We start from the raw sequence: 20,025 nt of genomic DNA, 5'->3' as shown, positions 1-20,025 counted from the left end.
AAGAACCACAGTCACAAGTTGATGAAGTGATGATAAACATAAGAAAAGTAAGAAATCCTTGATTATGTATAGGGAGATCAGGAAGACAGCCAAAACCAAGTTGAGAATCCATCAGTTCTTATGTCTAAAGGTGCTTCTAAGCATGTATTGTGGCTGCTTCCTTGAAAGGAAGGGAAGAGTTGGAACAGACTTCTATAGGAGCAGGATATCATCCTTTAATGTTTTAAACCAATCAGTGTATCCTATAAAAATCGAGATGCAGATCCTAAGAAAAAAATGGGAAGTGGGTTGGACAGACAGAATTTTGTAGAGTTAACTGCATCTGGGTGTCTACCATGATTTTTATCTATAAAAAAAGCAAACCCTAAACAAGATGCACCATATATGGCAAGACTGTTGCTTGGGCTGCTAAAGACAATCTGAAAGACTGTTTATTACAGCTAATAAAAGTCAAACACGAAGTGCAAAGTATAATACCTTTCCCTTGATTTATTTTCAAAGATAATACGGATGTGGATCATTTCAGACAAGTCTGCTTTCTTCAACATTTTGGCAGGCACTGCTTTCCTACAGAGAAGCACTACCTGTTTTGTGTGTGTCTCTGGTTGAATTGTCTCTACGCAAAATCCTTCTTTCTAAGCATTATCAAATACAAACTAAGGTACCCCAAAGAAAGAGTTACCTTAGGCAAAGAGCTGGATGTGCCTGTGAGAGTTTCTTTTATAAACCTTTAGCAGCTGCTCGAGAACGTAATACTCAAAACACTTTTCTTGACCATTTCAAGATTGTGTCATTGCTATCTTTCTGCTAGCACAGCCAGAACTACCTGATTTAATGAAGCAGGCACCGACTACCAAAGGTCAGTGTGTTACCACCTGGATATCAATCGCATACCCATACTGGTAGCTTTTGTACCGTTTTGTATATTTTAAAGTAATAACATTCTTCTGATAAGCTGCAACTCTTTTAGAAAGGCTTCCTCCCACACAGTATTTTTCTAACTCAGCTGCCAAATGCCTACAGAAGCACACGTGCATGCTATGTATGATAATGTAATTTATAGTAATATAAAATGAGACACAGCTCGACAGAAATCCCAGAGTTTGTAACTTGGTCTATTTGTTGCACATTATTGTGACAAACATGGCTTTTTAAGAGGTCTCCAATGAATTATATGCCAGAATGTTCTTTATCATCTAGACTGCTTGAACTCAGTATGACTAATTCAAAGAAAACAGGGATCCTCCAGAATTTCTTGAAGTACTCTAAATATGCTGCATACTGAAATATCAATTATGACTACAGTCCACATCCTGCTTCCACGAAATCAAGTAAAGTTTTGGCATTGACTTCTACAGAAGCTGGACATTTTCCTGTGATGTTTTAGTTTAGATAAATCATGACTAACATAGTTTTAAATGTATTCTTTGATGGCATGAATTTAGAGCAAGTCTCCAGTCTAATCAGAAAATATTATCTAACGTTATTCACGAGGCTGGTTGAAAACTGTACCAGATCACACTAACTGCAGATTAGATTGTAAACATAAACACGGTAGAACGGTTAAATTTAGCTTGAAGTTACTACTGAACATCTGCTTCTGAACACTTTTGCTAGTACCTTTTAACACTGATAGGAGGGAATAACTTGTGAGTAAGCTTTATAAGAACATACCAAATTAAAAAAAAAAAAACCAGCTTCAAACAGTGTTTAATCAGCATAATATCTACACGTTTAAACACAGGAACTAATAAAACATATTGCTGTTCTTGTCAGCCACTTAAGGCAAAGGCCCCATGCATGCTTCATGTATTAAAGTCTCCCCTGGATTATGTGAAACTCAGACATCTCCCAACACAAATAAATATTTTCATTTGGAATGGTTGGGTAAATCTCCTGGATTTCATATTTTTTAGGAAGCAGAGTCTAGGAAAAGATTGTGCTCTTGTCAAACTTTTGGCTTACACACAGTGCTAGGCATGGGGTACAACTGACTTCTTGCTCCTCTCCTTTTTCCAAGGACAGTAATTGTTGGCTGGGTGACACCCCTTATCAGTTCAGACTTCGGGTATTTTGTATGTAGAGCTAGTGAGCTCTGTACAGTCCTAACTGACTCCTGCCAACTTGGACTAGGAGAGTAAACAGACATCAAGGATCTGCTTTCCCTTACATATCCAGCCTCAGCTTCTGAAGGAACATAAGGACATTCAAGCCCAAGCAAGTCCAAGTCACAAGTGAGCAGTTTGCCACTATAAAGTAATGCAAAGCCAGTGTAAAAAATACAAAGCATACAGGATCTCTAGCCAAAGTACAAGACAAACGATACATCAAGTCCTAAAACTGTGTTTCGCAGCTTCAGCTGTGCTCAGACTGTGAAATACCTGAGCACTGCTGCAATAGGAAAATATAAGCCATAGATATTGTCACTGACACAAGATACCGCACACAATATGGCAGAAAACAAAACTGTATCCACTTGTCAACAAGTTGGGTTTGCTTCTATTTTTATTATTAGAAAGTAAGAACAATTCTGCAGTAAATTAAATCCATCAGACCATGGGGGACCGAAGATCAGTCCAGAATACGATGCAGGCTGTCTTTCTTACTAATACTCATACGAAAATCTGAAACCAAAGTTTTGTGCTTGGACACCTTAAGTGAAAGTGTAATTAATCTTCATAACAAGAAGTCACGTCCTGTTTTAAACTGAGGGAACCTGGAATACATTTGGGATTCTGGAGCGAATGTATGACTGGATGCTGAGCAAAGCAGAAAACTAAAATGTTGAAATGTAAATTGTCATTACTTTTCAGGGGTAAGATTTCAGTAAGATTAACTGAGTCCTCCAGCTGTTTTCTGGCCATTGATTTGACCTGTCTGCACATTTCTGATGACAACATTATACTGGGTTTTATTACCATTTATATTGGGTTTTTTATTGCCATGCATGAGGCTCTGATGACCTAGGTAGGACCACTTACTGCTGCAGGGTAAAAACCAACCTACCTAAACCTGTAGTGAGTCCTACTAATATCAGACAACTAGACATAAGGATAAAATCCTGATGAATTCCAGAAACCCAACTCCCTTTGACATCAGGTAAGCCCAGCTCTCCCCACAGAGATCTAAACTGAAGCTTAGGTACCAATATCCACACCAATCTCCATAAAGTTTCAGACCATCGTGAAGACCTTTCTTTTCTATCCAAAATGCAATGTTTTCAAGTGCCAATGAGTTTTCACCAGAAAAGACTGCCCATTTGGTTTACCTGCATCAGCAGCTGTGATCAGTAGTACGTACTGCTCCTTTGCCTCCCGGTCCAGGCTCTGCACCAAGCACAGCTCTCCGCTGGCCGAGAGAGTAAAGGCTCCTTCTTCATTTCCAGACACCAGCACATAAGTAAGCTTGCTGTTTAGGCCTTGATCATCGTCCCTTGCTACAACCTACAAAAGCAATGCAAACACATGGGAAGAAATATCAAGAACTGATGAATGCAGGGTCTGTAAAATTTTATTGGGCTAGAGGAAATATTCTCTATGACAATAATCCAAATTAACGGATTGAATTAGTCCAAATGCTTTAACGACTAGTATAAATTAGGTGTAATTGTAAAAATGACTTAACACAGTGGTGATGGACTTAAGAGAATAGTTTGAAAACATTAAATAGTTGATTACTTATTTTTCTCAAGCATAAATACAGTAAAGACTGTGTTGGGGCTCAGTGAAAACCACAGATGATCTGGTATAGGCTGAGTTCATAGAATCATAGAATGCTTTGGGTTGGAAGGGACCTTTAGGGGTCATCTAGCCCAACGCCCCTGCAGTGAGCAGGGACAGCTTTAACCAGATCAGGTTGCTCAGATCCCCGTCCAACCTGACCTTGAATGTTGCCAGGGATGGGGCCTCTACCACCTCTCTGGGCAATCTGTTCCAGTGCTTGACCACCCTCATTGTAAAAAACTTCTTTTTAATGTCTAGTCTAAGAGTTCTGTATCAAAGCAAGCGTTACATGTCCTCCTGGCTGAATCCATTTAGTGCTTTTTCAAGGTTTGGCACGGAGCCTCATCCCATGTAGGCAACGATCAGATTGAGAGGTTTGTTGCATGAAAGCTGAGACTGAGATGAGAGATAGAGCACACTCTTAAAGTCCCAGTGTATGTGGGAAGGTAGGTAGGAAAAACACAAACAAAACTCCAAAGCATAATATAAACTTTTGGTAACAAACAAGAAAAACAAACCCTCACCCAAACAAACAAAAAGGAAGACAAGCCAACAACCACTGCACATTAGATTACAGCCAAGAGGCAACTTTTTTTTTTTTTTTTTGTAATTGTAGGAGATATTTATTTGCTGAATGTACTCACCTGAAGAATAACTTTTGGGAGCGTCTCTAAATTCTCAGGGACGTTGACAGAGTAGGGAGAAAGTTCAAATGTGGGAATATAATCATTGACATCCTTCAGAACAATACTGACTGTTGTGGTATCGGTCCTCGGGCTGCTCCCGCGGTCGGCTGACTGAACGGTCAATGTATAGGAGGGCTTTTTCTCTCTGTCCAAAGGCTTGGCAACTGTTATCACCCCTGTCACAGAATCAATCCGAAACTCATTATTGGCATCTCCGCTCACAATGGCATAGCGGACCTGCCCGTTTGTACCTTCATCTCCATCCGTAGCAAACACCTGGATTAAATCTGTCCCTGTCAAAGTATTTTCCCCCACCTCTACTTTATAAAGTTTTTGGGCAAAAAGCGGGTTATTGTCATTAATGTCCAGGACTATGACCACCACATCTGTAGACGAAGAAAGCGATGGCTGGCCCTTGTCTGTGGCTACCACAGTCAAGGTGTAGTTGGACACGGCTTCTCTGTCGAGCTCTCCGGTAAGCCTCACTTCACCGTCAATAGTGCCAATGCTGAATTTGTTTCCCAGAGGCCGGAGCAGACTATATTCGATGTAGCTGTTTGGACCGCTGTCGGGATCGGTCGCCTGCGCTTTGAACACAATCGTATCTATCGGCGTGTTTTCCGGGACGTAGGTCAGCTTCGGAGAGATAAAGCTTGGAGGGCTGTCGTTCACATCCAGCAGAATAATTGAAACTTGGGCTGTGCTTGTGTACCTGGAGGCCGGGAGAAGGGCCATGTCGTGGACTTGCACGACAAGGCTGTAGAAAGACTGGCTTTCCCGGTCCAAAGGCTGCCTGATGCTCAGCACCCCGCTGTTGTCAATGCCGAACTGCCCCGCGCTGTCCCCGGACGCAATGCTGAAGGCCAGCTGTGAGTTGGAGCCTGGTGGGATGGGGAGAAGAAAGGTAGAGAACGTGACTTTATCCCACTGACCTAGATACAAATGTTTCTGGCCTCATTTCCTATGGAAATTTTGCTGCCTGTTCAGCCTCCTCATCACCATTTTTGAATCCATCAGCTAATTTCAGCCAAGATTCACAGTGGAGCAGAAGCCTTTGAAATAATTATTTTCTGACAAGAGTTGAAGAGAGAGAGAGAAGGATGTTAACTGGAGCAGCCGCACAGGCAACAGCCGGCAGAGCTCACCTCTGCCTTTCATTCAGCAGGAGCTGCACGGTGGCAACATGCGCAATTTTTCCCTATCTACAATGGTTAGGGATAAAGGTTTTGAAGAGTTTTCCTTCAGAAACCAAGACTCAATAGTTCTGCTGCTCACTGAACAGCTGTTTTCCTCCATTCTCCCCAGTTCAACTAAGCAACATTATTATTAATGTAATTATTTCATGAATTCTTCCACCCAATTATAAAAAAGCCACAACCAGAAACTCCCAAGCCTAGCTGGAGCAAGCCAAGAGTGAATACTGCGGAGAGGTATGCTTCCCATATATGGCATGGTATTCCAAAATATCAGATGAAGAGCCCTCATCTTATGATCAAAACATAACTAGCAATTATGGTCAAAGGAGAGATTTATAATTCTGGTAAGGGAAATGCATTCTGAATCTTGACAAGGCTGTGAAATGACCTTAAATATGTCATACAGAAAACAAATGTATGTTACCTCTTCAACTCCAGAGTTCACTCTAAACAACTAATTTTTGGGAACACCTAATCAAAATGAGTCTTCTTCTTATATATATATACACACACATGTACATATATACACGTATCTTACTCCTATTTTAATTAATTTTGAAAATTTTGTTTTCTTGTTTTGGGTCATAAAGACTGTGATTTAGGGTTAGTAGATTAACAGACCATTTGCTACTAATTAACCACTCAAACTCGCTTTTTCATGCAAAGAAACCAAGCTGTCTGCTTTGCATTTGCTGTGCATTTTGTCATTTTTACTCAGAAGCTCTTTTCCCTCCAACTGAATTGCTCTGATAATAAAATTATTCCTGTATTAGATTTATTAATCTCTGCTGTTCATTATGCTCAGACTTGGGAACTCCAGTCTTACTTGTCTTTCCCGCAGCGGCTACTCTAATTGGCATCTTTCCCTCTCTCTTCTTCTCTTGTAGGAACTTAGTTATAAAATAAACATAACCGAACATGAAAGACAACATTTTTTAACACAATTAAAGGAATTAATACATTTATATGCCAGATATTAGTGTTTCTACACTACTTTGATCAAGTGAAGCACTGTGAAAGTTTAATGCTAGTCCATTTTCTGTTCAGCTGTATTTTCAAATGCCTAATTGTATGGATGAAGTCTTCTGATTTCAGTAAAGTACTTTCTGGCAATTCAAGATATTTGTCAATTGACGTTAGAGATAGGTAGGAATTAGATCTAACAGAAGAAAATTACTTTAAAAATACTCTTTTTTTTCCCCCAGTGTTTTCTATGGTGGTGTTTGTTCCTATAAAATTTACTGCTTGCTCTTCTTTATCTCACCTCCATGTACCTTTTCATTCCTTGTCCTGCATTCTCATAGGTATCAAAGCTGCTAATGCTTATATAGATTAAACTGTGAAGCAGAAGGAGGGTTGCCTAAGTATCAGTGGAGCCAGGACTGCCACTTAATGAACTATTTGTTTTTAAACACAGCATGCCAAGCTGGCATTGTGCACCTCATACATCGCCTCTCCCCAGGTTTGGAGCTGGGATTTTCCTAGGGAGAATGGAGGGGCATCCTCTTCACTGAGCTTTGGGTTTATGTAATCTGCTAAAACTCTGAGTAAGAGCTCAGCCATGGAGCCACCAATTTCATGATGATGGTCTTTTAAGGGTTTTGTTTCTATTTTTATTTATTTACTAATGAGACAGAAAAGATATCCTACTTCCCCCGACATTCTGTAAATACCTGTAGAGTCTAGCTGGGAAATCCTACCCTTTTTTGCCTGGAGGAATATCTTACTATACATTTAAACAAACAGACAAGTGTGTCCTTTGCCCTGAGATTTTTGCTGTTAATTCAATGTGGAAAAAATTAAAATCTGAATCTCAAAATGAATGTGTTTAAGGAAACTGAGTTCTTTATTGCCCTATGAATAACCAAGAGCTGTAGCTGATATCTACTATGCATCTGTATATGAAACTCTTCAAGCTGAGATAAACAGCTACTGTTTCCCAAGGGGTGTGTCGAACAAGAAAATGAAAATGGTAGCAATTTCACTATCACCATGTTTTTGTCTTTTATCAGTGTTTATCCTAAAACAACAGGCACACCTCACTATAAAACAATGTCTTTTCAGAGCTCCTTCAAACTATGGGATCATGTAACATAAATAATCAACAAAATTATATTTGTGTGCATTGAGTGCGTTATCTGTGAGCCACATGTAGAGGAGTATAGAACTAGCTATTTCTGTACTCTAGATAAAAATAAGATGACACAGAATAACAAGTTTGGGCTTGAAACAGAAATGCCAATAGATCATAACATTTCCTGAAGTTACAGTCCTATGGGGGAACTCAACCTGGCATGCTCTTGGAATGAAATTTCTACCCCAATAATTTTAAATCCAGCCTGTTAGAAAAGTAAGTGTGCCAGAAAATATAAAAGGCAAGATATCTGACTTTTCATTGCATTGCTCCTCAAATACTCATTTGCTTCCTTGATAATTGAGTGCATGATGAATGTAAAATGATACGTCAGTGCTACGATACAGTTCGCGTCCGCTGTGCGCAGATGGAAATTAATGTATGAGGTGCAAGAGAAAAGGAAAACAGACCTGTAATGGTTAAGTGAAATTAACTTCGAAAAAGATTTGAAACCAAGCATTGTACTCCTAACAGGAAAATAAGAAATAGAAGAGGAGATAGATTAGACACAAACCCATTTAACTACAGCTCTGAAGGAACAATCCCTTCCGTGGACGTGCATGATGCAAGCGCAAGTTCCTCCTCCAATTTATAGTTAGTTTACATAATATAAAAGCTTTAAGAAGAGTGGTGGAAGGGACATCCATGCAAGAATAGCCAATATCACCAAGTTATAATTTCTGACTTGTTGGCTTATCTTATGGAATCTCTTCTCGCTCACTTTCTCAGTTTGATCTCAAAACCAGTTGCACAATTTTTACCATGGAAAGTTCTATCCATCAGCACAAAATTTATGTTCCCACAAAAATGTCTGAGTTCAGCAACTCAGCATTTCCTGAGGAAAACCTGTGTTACTGAATAATCTTGATCAGCTCAGTCATTTTACATGCATAAACTGGGATTCCTTGAAGCATGTAGGTGCTTTGCACTTGAAGCACTGTATTGGGTTTGCATGGCAAGGTTTCGGTAGCAGCGGGGGACTACAGGGGTGGCTTCTGTGAGAAGCTTCCCCTATGTCCAATAGAGCCAATGCCAGCCAGCTCCAAGAGGGACCCGCCGCTGGCCAAGGCCAAGCCCATCAGCAACAGTGGCAGCACCTCTGGGATAACATAGTTAAAAAGGGGGGAAAAAACCCAACAGGACACAAAACTGCAGCCGGAGAGAGGAGTGAGAATACGTGAGAGGGAGGACTCTGCAGACGCCCAGGTCAGTGCCGAAGGAGGGCAGGAGGTGCTCCAGGTGCCGGAGCAGAGATTCCCCCGCAGCCCCTGGTGCAGCCCATGGAGGCAGCTGTGCCCCTGCACCCATGGAGGCCCCCGGGGGAGCAGAGATCCCCCTGCACCCGGGGAGAAGCCCACGCCGGAGCAGGGGGATGTGCCCCAAGGAGGCTGTGACCCCGTGGGAAGCCCGCGCTGGAGCAGGCTCCTGGCAGGAGCTATGGCCCCATGGAGAGAGGAGCCCAGGCTGGAGCAGGTTTGCTGGCAGGGCTGGGGACCCCGCGGGGGACCCACGCTGGAGCAGGCTGCTCCCGAAGGGCTGCACCCCGTGGGAGGGACCCACGCTGGAGCAGGGGAAGAGTGTGAGGAGTCCTCCCCTGGGGAGGAAGGAGCGGCAGAGACAACGTGTGATGCACTGACCACAGCCCCCATTCCCCGTCCCTCTGCACCACTTGGGAGTGGTAGAGAAAATCGTGAGTGAAGTTGACCCCAGGAAGAAGGGAGGGGCAGGGGGAAGGTGTTTTAAGATTTAATTTTATTTCTCATTACCCTACTCAGTTTTGATTGGCAATAAATTAAACCGATTTTCCCCAAGTCGAGTCTGTTTTGCCCATGACGGTAATGGCTGAGTGATCTCCCTGTCCTTATCTCGACCCACGAGCTTTTTGTTATATTTTCTCTCCCCTGTCCAGTTGAGAAGGGCAGTGACAGAACGGCTTTGGTGGGCACTTGGCATCCAGCCAGGGTCAACCCACCACAAGCACACATTTCAGTGCAAGACATTTCCATGGGCTTTGCTGAGCCAGTGTCAAGTTCAGAGGAGGCAAGGTTGCTTAATACGTCACAAAAATAACCTTCACCTGTAAAGTCACTACAGGTGTTATGAATAATTTTGTATTAAGTCACATTGACTAATGTCTGTGGACACTTAATAAAATGCAGTACGTTATGGAACAATTTTTATGTATTTTATGGCCGTATTCTATAATTATTCTTGCTTGGATATATATTGTATGGCAAAACAGTTAAGCAAGCTATAAAGATTGTGTCTTTTACACTCCAACACATTAACACCTTCTAGATACCATAAATAATCCCAGGATTAAAGCTTATTTTAATGACAAATTTTCCCACGATCTCTTTTAATCAGCTTTTTAACCTCCACTATCAATAGCCTGTAGATCACAGTTCTCTTCATGGTACACTTAAAAGTTACAGTACATTTAAGATGAGTGCAGATGATGTCTCATATTGCCAGAACCTTATTTAGAATATATTATAAACGTTAAGAAAAAAACAATCTGAAAGAACACTTAGGTCTAATTTAAACGTGTAACCTAAGCACCAGGGGAGAAATGATGGTGTTCAAGTGCTGTAGCATGCTCTGGCTAAAATATATCTCTGCAACCCATTTCCACAACAGCAGTTAAAAGCTGTATTTGACTATATTTTTAATTTATCACGAACAAAAATAAGGAAGAAAACCACCCACTTAAACCTAATGTGAAATATGAGAAAAATAGCTTCTATTTCCACAGCATGCAGTGAATCTAAGCATATGATGGCATCCTAAGGATAGCCCTAATTTGCCTTTTCTACTAGGCCTTCTAATATGTTGCTAAGGTGAAATACATACTTATCATCAGAGATACAGAATATGAGGAAATGCCTACCATCATCTGCATCAGTGACACTGAAGTTGAGAATCGCGGATCCTGGAGACAGGTTCTCCATCAAAGATGTGCTGTAGGAGGTCATGCTGAACACTGGCGGGTTATCATTGACGTCCAATATATTGAAGTACACTCTGATGGTAGTAAATTGGCCTCCCCCATCTTCCGCGCGGACGGTAAGGATGTAATACTGCTGCGCTTCGTAGTCCAGCACGCGAGTCAGGTTGAAGACTCCGGTAACGGGGTTCAGGAAGAAGATACCCTCTTCATCATCTTCACTTACGGTGTATGTGATTTCCCCGTTGATACCGGAATCGTCATCAGTGGCTAGAATGGCTGCTACTAAGGAACCTGCACAGCATGATAGGACAACAAAATCAGTCACTCGCAAAAGGCAGCTCACCGGCGTGGTCAGAGCCAGCTCATCATCAAGCAGCTCTGCACAATAAGAGGTATCCTCCAGTAGAAATTCAAGCCTCAATATTTTATGACTAACTACTATGAAAGGTTTTTCAAAGCTGAAAGGAACAGTATTCAGTATGATGTTTCTTTTAAAGGGCTACTAAAAAAAACCCCAAGAAATGGCCAGGAATATTTGTTTTTATCTTTAAATGGGAACATGTCCAGATTAGGTATCAACAGGGGCAAAAATACCTTTTAGCCGCTAGGTATTTTCTTTCTACAACTCAAAGGACCCTCTCCTGCCTGCAGACAAATATGAGTTCTGAACTTTCTAGATATTTCTGCAGAAACCAAAATGTCAGTACATAACAAATATCCCAGCTCCACTTTTTGAAAAAGCGCCTTCATAGGGTAACTGCGGTTAGAAAACTAGAAACCTTATAGGGGTCCGTTCTTCACTGTTTTCTGAAATTCAACTCCTTGTGAATTTGTGCCATTGTTTTCATTTCTGCATAGCTGTGTTCACACGACTGACCTATCTTCCTAAAGTTTGGAAATCAATGTCACTTTTTAGTATTTTGAACACTAATTATAAGTAAGATCAGCTCATTTCCAAGAAAGTAAATAATCTAATTTCTTTTCCACGGAACCAGATGAATTGCATGCGTTCCAGCAGAGTTAACTATTTTCGAGCAACGTGACAATGAAAACCGCTTATCATCAGAATGAAGAACAGTGCTACGACTTCCTTTAATCCAGCTGAATATGCTGGTATGTTTTACATCCCTTTGATTACCTCATGCTTTAACCTTTCTGATTGCGCGTTAACTGGTGAAGAAGGCTGCCCGAAGCTGGATGGGATTATCAGCCCTCCAGCGAGTTTGCAGCACAGTGGGGTAGGGGAGGTCAGCAGAGCGCCTCGCTGAGGCCCAGGGAAGGTGCAATTCCCAATTGCAGGCACCAAACTGCAAGGGGAACAGGGATTACTCTCTGGGATAGAGAGCAGAGCCCCAAAGGGGAAACCTGGAGGTGCGTCCCCTCCGGACGAGCCTGCCAGCTCTTTCGGGACCGCTGGAGAATGGAACAGGAGAAGCTGCAGCATTTCAGGTATAAACTCAGCCTGTTTCTTCCTTCATCATCCATCACTGCTCAGCCGGGTATAAGGCACAAATGTACACCCCATAAATGATTAAAGAGAGAAGCCTCATATTAACGTGGAGGGAATTATGCTCACCGTTTCCAGGGTTATTCCTGCTAAAACAGACTGAGCCCCAGGACTCCGAGTGACAAAAGAGAAGAGCAGAGCTGGGGATCAGCAACCAAACTGTCCCCCGCTACACAGACGTCTCGATTACTTCCAGATCAGATTGCTGAGGCACAGCTGATTGCACTGTAATCCTTTAACGCAAAACACCACTGAATTTTGGGACTGGGACTGTGGGACAGACTGCAAAAGTTGGAGGCATGGGGGTAATCTTGGTTGTCCCAAGCTGAGCCTCCCATGCTTCTAAGTCACAGGCCTAATAAAAGCTTGAAAGCTATCACCATGTCATTTACATCTCCTTTGTTTATTCACGTTTTAGAACAAGCTTCTAAGATGCTTCGGTTACTAGTATCAGCAAATACTGCTTTTATTCTAGCTCTCTGTATAAAATACTGGAAACTATTTATTGCGAGAAATATTAATTTCTCATCTGGAGACATATAGCACAGCTTTTGAAAACATTTTTCGGTCTAAATAGTTTCTAGCTTACAACCTAACTTTGAAATATCAAAATGCTCTTGCATATGAAACAAGCTTTAAAAGAAGAAACCAACTTAAGAGATCAGTGATTAGTGTTTAGGAACCAGGATTAATTATCTAAAGGTTACATTTTCTACAAACACCTTGTCAAAAACAGGAGTCAAAGGTAAGATCGAGGAAGTATGATGTTAGGGTTAGTAACTGAGTGCATGTAGGGAATATTATTAAGGAATCAGTATATTACTGGCTGCTCAGTGGTCACCCATTTTGTGATCCTACACTTGATGAATTAAGTACTGTAAGTGATATTCACTGAAGACGGCTCACTAAATCAATACTAGCATCACCATTACCTCTTTTTCATGATAGGTTATACTGCTTGTATCCTGTAAGTTGTTCCTCCTACTACTTTTCCGTTTGCTATTCTTTAAGTAGTCACACTCAGAGGCTTCCATTGGGTACAGGCATAATTCCTATTGTGCGTCTAGGATTTATTTGAGTGGCAACCATTTCTCTATTTCCCATTGAAAAGAAATTTGACCTCACTAGTGATACAGATTTCCTAGCAAGCAGACTTTCAGCACGATGTGATTCCCTCCGTTTCTCTGCCCCATCCAATAGAAACCTTCAGCATCTTCTGCCTCCTGGCCAAGTGAGACAGGTCTGCTGCCCTGTCCCCCTCAAGTCCCTTTGGATGGAAAAATGAAAAAATTCAATCAATTTTAGGGCCATTTCCTATTTACCTGGAGTGGCATCTTCCGGGATGTCGAAGGAATACACTGGCTTGGAGAATTTGGGGATATGGTCATTAACATCGCTAACAGTGATGTTTATTCTCATGTCTGAGGACTGCAGGCCGTCATCAGCACGAACCAGCAAGGAGTACTTGGAGCGGCGCTCCCGGTCCAGGCGCTTCGTGGCTATCAGGTCTCCTGACTCGGGGTCAATGTGGAAGCTATCATCCGCACCGCTGATAATAGTGTATGTGACAAGGGCATTGGCTCCCTAAGTAAAAACAGAAGCGGTCAAATCAAGTTATTTGCCAGGAAAACCACATCATAATTTTCAGTAAGACAAGAATTGTTCCAGTAACTGCACTTGGCGAATATTTTTCAGAACAGTTTCCTTTAATAAACAGCCTTCCTGCCCAGTCCCTGCTTCAGTCCCCCAGCAAAGATGCATACACACGCAGTTTTTATTTACAAGACGTGAAATGACAAGGTTACCCAGATACTTTTTGTTCCACTCTTCATAGAAGGATTGCATCCAGTCAATACCATAAAGCTCTGATACCTGTTTTCATTTCAAGCCAGTATCACTGAGCAGTGTAACATCTGCCCTCTTAACAGGGATCAGTGTTTATTTTTCTTGTTTTATGTTCAAAGGTTAAATTAAATCCCTGCCAGTGGGATCAGCTCTGCCTTTCCTGCTCTTTGGAGATGGGATAGAGGGAGGAGGAGAGGGAGGGATGCAAGGAGGGAGGACTGGGGCAGCCATGTGGCAATTCCACCAGCCAGCACGCATGGCAGGAGCTGCAGCTCCCAGTCAGGAGAAACTCATGGGAGCTGTGCCTGCAGCAGCCCCTCAAAGGCCAGTTTCTGCATGGAAATATAGTTATCCCTGTAAATAAACAGCCCCAAAGTGACAAATCTTGTGTCATTAAAATCATAGTTCTGATCTCTTGGGTTGTGCTGGAAGTCAAAAGCATTTTCTTTTGGGTCAATGTCATTCATCCTTGGAAAAAAAAGATTCATATGGACTTTGAGGATTTTGGTTAAAAGGGAAATTAAGGAAAAGTAATTTTACATAGAAAAATGATCACCTTTTTTTTTTTCCCCCTTAAAGGTTGACATTAAAATGTGGGGGGAAAAAAACATGGAGACTTCCATTCAAAAAACATCGACACAAAAAACATCGAGTGCATTTTGCCTCAGCCCTACCCCATCACAAACACTGAGAGAAGTCCCTGCATCCAGTCTGTATCATTGACTGTTAGCAAGAAAATCAATCCGCCTTACAGGTTTTAGCTCTGAGGCGTACTGAGGTTTCCTAGAAAAAGGGATGCTACCTGAGCTTTGTTTTCATCCAGCTCCTGGGGAAGGGTTGTGCAGTGTGATGCTGCAGCCAGAGGGTGGTCCAGGGGATATAAGCGGCTGGCTAGAGCACCCAGCACCACCTTGGGTGACACTTCCCCCAAAAGCCAGTACTCAGCTATAAATTTTGATTCTCAGCGGACCGCTGTTGGTCTTTAAGGGAAAAGAGAAAGAGACCTAAGCTCCTGGGGTCACGTCCTTCCTTTTCCACAACAGGCTTAAGGGCACTGAAGGTTTGGTCACCTCCAACATCGGATACAGGTACCTATACCCCACACGCTGACTATGCCCAGCAATGCATTTTGGTGGGTGAGCAGATATTTACTGTGCCCTCCTCTGGTGCCAGGCCAGAGCTCTGGTTTCACAGATGAAACCTGCTGCTGGCACCCGAGTGGCACTTCTGCAGTGAACAACAGATCAAAGAGATCAGGGAGAAAGGAATTCTATAGCCGTTTCAAACACTCTCACCTAAAAAAGCAAATTAACAGAGATAAACATCCGCTCGTATCTGTGAGATGACACAAGCGTTAGTCACCTGACCTTATGAGAGTGCCTCGTGCCAAACTTTTTCTCTGGAGTGTTGTTTCAAACAGTCAGACTGAGCTAACTGATAAAATGAAATTTAGAAAGAAAACAAGCTTCTACAGGTGCCCAGGCCTGACGAGCTGCATGCAGTGCTTCAGCGTACACAGCATCTGTGTGCTCAGGTGTACCTGGGGGATGTCACACGCTTTCCTGCAATTGTGCAGCTTAGCAAAAACATCTGATGAGAATTTAAGATTTCAGAGGTGACCACATTCTGCACCACTTGTTTGACAAGCCAGCATCCTCCTAATAGAGCTCAGCTAAAACCACAGCCACGAGTGATAGTGGATTAATCAAACCGGTAACTTTACATGAGCTAGGTGAGAAGCAAAACAAAATACAGATATGTGAAACCTATTAAAAAGCTGTATAGAAATTTCCCACTGACAACTGACTTCATCAAAAAGTTGCAAAGTGCTAGAAGCTGTTTTAATTGTTAAAGCCTTTGGTACCACTTAGCACCTAGAGAATGTCTTTACATCTTTTCTCAGATCTCTACAATGTCCTTATTATGACAGACAAGGGTTTGAAATTTGCTGCCTTCATACTATCATTTTAAAATACTTGTAAGAGGGGTTCTCGGACACAACTCAGCAATGAGTTTTAAGGGTTCTGTCACCCTTTTGAAGCTAAAACTTTGATTCTGAGAGTACCCGTGCACGTAGCAAAGGCAGCATGCTGTTTTACTGAGCTGCATATGTGGGTTGCATGTGCAAAGAAAGAAGCCAGAAAAGCGTAATGTCGCAGGAATATCGTATGAAAAACAAGGAGTGCTTACTGTGCCCTCAACTTCAAAGAGGGATGGGGAATGGGGGGAAAGGCAATTACGTCGACCTCAAACTGCACACTGCTGAAAAACCTTGGACTCTTTGTAAAGGGTTTGAGTTACAAATGTTCTAGTAGGGAAACTGAAATCATCCCTTTATAGACAGAAATCAGTCAATCTTTTTAAGGTAACAAATCAGTTCCCACTGGATGGAGAGCTTCAGAATGCATAATGTATTAGGTGTAGTTTAGGAATGGTCAAGAAGAGGCTGGAGCATAATATATCACTAAAATCTTAGGTATCTGTTTGCCCTATCACAGCAGAGAGTGGTAGTTCAATATCTACGTCTTCCTAAACCAAAGGCAAACAGCTACAATTTTTGTTACAGATATGCACCTTTCAAAAATCCTATTTTTCATCTGTATGTCAGGCTGCTACCAGAAAACAAAGGAAAGAACAAAAAGTTCATAACCACATTTGTACTGTTCCTGAGGGTGTTGCAGTGGTTCCCCATGTAGTAGTAAGATTAAGTACATCAATTAAGAATCACAGGACAACTAACCAAGCTAACACAAAAAAGGCCAGAAATAAAATTCTCCTGAGGGGGTTGAATTACCTTATTATTTGAATGCAAGAACTGCTTGTTGTTGTCAAGTGTAACCCTATATTTTAATGACAACACAAACTTCTTTGCATGCTCATATTGACTTTTAGGCCTTTCCCCAGTGGAAAGAATCAGTTCAAGTGAATGAAACAATATGATTAACAGTCTCACAACTTTCCAAAATAAATTAATACATCAAATTATATGTGGATATATTTGCCTGACGCATACAACAAGTCTGCAATATCCCTCACTAAGCTGACTGGCCAACTGTTTAACATCAGTTACTCAAAGGTTTTTGCTAGTTTCTTAAAAACTCTTTAGCTGCAGCGTCTTCACAGTAATGAATCTAAGCAGGCAAATGATTTTGCAAATCGGTTCACATACAGAGCACGTATTTTTGCATTATTTCTCTTCCCCTCTTTTTAGTGAAATAAAACCTTCTTTAGGAAAGGATAATATTGGTATTAAGTAGTTCTAGTCAAAGGGTGAGCAGGCATTATCAAACATTTTCTTGTTCTCCAAGGCTCACGTCACATGAATTTTATTGCATGCCTTGAAATTGGGCTCAACTACAACATCTCTGCTTCAAACTTAGTTTAGATCTCAAGCTGTGGTCTTAAACTGAATGCCAATAAATCTTTCTCACAAGCTGGGCAGTCCAGCACCTTCGCCAAGTCATCGGGTACGGTGTATGATGAGACTGATAAGAAGACCACCATCTAAAACCAAAACGTGGGGCATTTTTTTGCCATTAGTGGAACCGCTCATGAAGAGATGTTAGGAAAATGTTAACTCATTATATACAAACCAGTACACAGCCTTCAAGCAATAGAGTATTTGTCTCACTTGCTCGTGTGTGTTTGCATGCGTGTGACTCCATGATACCAAACGCAGTTTTGGGAATGGGCCAAACGCAATTTAAAGCATGACCACAATGACTCCCAAGGCCAAGCTCTCACGAAGGGAATAAGGGAACAGGTGAAAACACGTATTTCCAGAATAGCATTTTTAGTACGGATATTCAAATATGAAACCATGCTCCTACCTCATCAGCATCCATGGCTGTCAGCTGCAATATTTTAGATCCATCTCCTATATTCTCTTCTACGGTCAGATCAAGCATATCTGTGGGGAATACTGGTGGGTTGTCATTGATATCCTGAAGTGTTATTTCCACCTGTAAAAAGCAGGAATTTGAACAAGTTGTGTGAGCACTGTGAGTTAGACGCTGATTGGATCTGAATGTTACAAATCACATAATTTTGAAAGCAATCAGGTAAATTGTTCTTAATCACATGAATTAGAACATTCCCAAATCACACTAACAATAGAAAAAGCCCCTCCAGATATTAAAATTCCACATTGTTACAAAATACTCATAGGAAAGCCTCTAAGATAAATAAAGTTAATTTGACTTGTTGATAGCAACTGATTTTAAATGGTCCTAGTCTAGTTTATATTGGAAAAGATCCACTGATAGACTGTCATTGTAATCCTCAAAGTCGGCCCCTGGAGGATAGCTGCCAAGTCCCGGGGCAGGAGATCATTCAACCATTAAATGCTGCCTGACATAAAGATGAGGTGGTGTAAAATTCTCTCTGAAATGTTTATATATTGGCAACTCTCCCTTCTGAGGGAGGAAAAAACACCCTTGCACTTTATATTTTTTTAAAAAATAATCTGTTTTTCTCTCTCTCAAAGCCCTCTTCTAATTGCAAACGTAAACGTTACTTTAGAAGCACCCACTAGCATCTACTCTCCTTGCCTATGCACACCTAAACAAATGTTCCTTTCACATGCGATCTCTGTATGCTTTTCCAAGTAGTAATGATAGTTTCTGAAAGGCTATTGTGTGTTATTCATTCCTAGTTTTTCCTAAGCAAGATTGCTGCCCTGCTGATGCTAATTCAAAAAGCTGCAGAGCTCCGTTTTCCCTTGTTGCTGGGTATGGCATGTAATATTCAAAAAAAGAAAGAGAGGACACAACTGTCTTACATTTATCACGGAAAAAAACCCCAAACCATCTTGATTTGGACCCAAAATATTAAATGGCCACAAAACTCTAAAGACCCGCTAAGGAGAAAACTGAGTAGCTGAAGGAAGTTGGTCTTATTGCTTATCAAGGAGTAGAGAAAGGTAGCTAGGGCTGTTGCATAGGGAGGCAGGCAAAGGTATGGATGACTTAAAGAAGATACCTAGTTTGACAAACAAAATATTATTTATACTACAGTACCTGCCATGCCATTATCCACAAGGGATCTCCCTGCACTTATTTGAAAATATAATCAACGCAGACATCTCTGATGATCTGAAGTCTATGATTTCTACTATTTCTAGTCATCTGCCGTAATAGTTTCTTTTTTCATTTTGTTTTCATACAGACCACCAGCTGCCAAGCCATTCTGACTTGATATCATGACCCAAACTGGACTGTCCAGAGAAGATCGTGGAGGTTCTGTGATTCCCCTGGGCTAAATTAAGGTGAAACGGCACCAAACGACCAATTAAACACTTTATTGACAGTAAACACCAACCTGAACTTGGAAAGCACCATGATATGCAGGGGATGAAGGGGACCCTCCTGTTGAGTCACGAGGTTCAGAACAGACCCCCATGCTTTCTAAACTCCTTTCCAGAGAGGACCCGAGGTGCGGCTGGGTCTAATCTTAGTCTTAGACTTGGTCAATGGTTTACGTGAATAAGGAGGCAACCCGAACCAGGAAAGCACCACAATAAGCAACGTGGGTTCTAATCCAAATACTTATAAAAGGAAAGGAAAAGGAAGAAAGAGGAGAGAGGGAGATACCACCACCCTTGTATCCCGCCATGCCGACGACAAACGCGGCACCCTCCGGGGCCCCGGCTGCGCTGGCAGCGGGCAGGGGAGGCCGGCCCGGAGTGGGGCCGACGGCAGCACGGGGTCCCCCGGCGGTGGGGGTGTGCCCGTGGCCCCTCGAAGTTGTGTCTTTGATAGCCCAGGCCCTGCCTCTCGTCTTGTCTGCCTTGAGGCTTGTTCCAGAATGTTCTCCATCTTCTGTACAGGCGCTACTAGGGGGCAGTGGTGGTCGCGAGGGGTCTTTCGGGTGGTGGTGAGCCCCTTCCTCACATGAACCCTGCACGGCCTTCGGCCATCAGAGGGCGAAACCATGAGTCCTCCGACAGCCTCCCAGCTCCCTGCCAACTCCCCATCAATCGCTTCT

General features: G+C 42.1%; 1 protein-coding gene across 1 annotated transcript in view; it reads right to left on the bottom strand.

The window, feature by feature from the left end:
* The window catches only part of FAT4 (FAT atypical cadherin 4), a 151,413-nt gene that overhangs the window by 55,585 nt on the left and 75,803 nt on the right, over nucleotides 1-20,025 (bottom strand). Inside the window, exons 2-6 of the mRNA XM_075709408.1 lie at nucleotides 17,871-18,002; nucleotides 13,518-13,779; nucleotides 10,629-10,979; nucleotides 4,367-5,289; nucleotides 3,269-3,443 (exon numbers count right to left, since the gene is read on the bottom strand). Of these exons, the coding sequence (XP_075565523.1) occupies nucleotides 3,269-3,443; nucleotides 4,367-5,289; nucleotides 10,629-10,979; nucleotides 13,518-13,779; nucleotides 17,871-18,002 (1,843 nt within the window). The remainder of the gene's footprint in view (nucleotides 1-3,268; nucleotides 3,444-4,366; nucleotides 5,290-10,628; nucleotides 10,980-13,517; nucleotides 13,780-17,870; nucleotides 18,003-20,025) is intronic.

The sequence above is a fragment of the Pelecanus crispus genome, chromosome 4, assembly GCF_030463565.1.
Source record: "Pelecanus crispus isolate bPelCri1 chromosome 4, bPelCri1.pri, whole genome shotgun sequence".
Taxonomy (NCBI): Eukaryota; Metazoa; Chordata; class Aves; order Pelecaniformes; family Pelecanidae; genus Pelecanus; species Pelecanus crispus.
The sequence above is the reverse complement of the archived record's forward strand: the minus strand, read 5'-3'. Positions and strand labels throughout refer to the sequence as shown.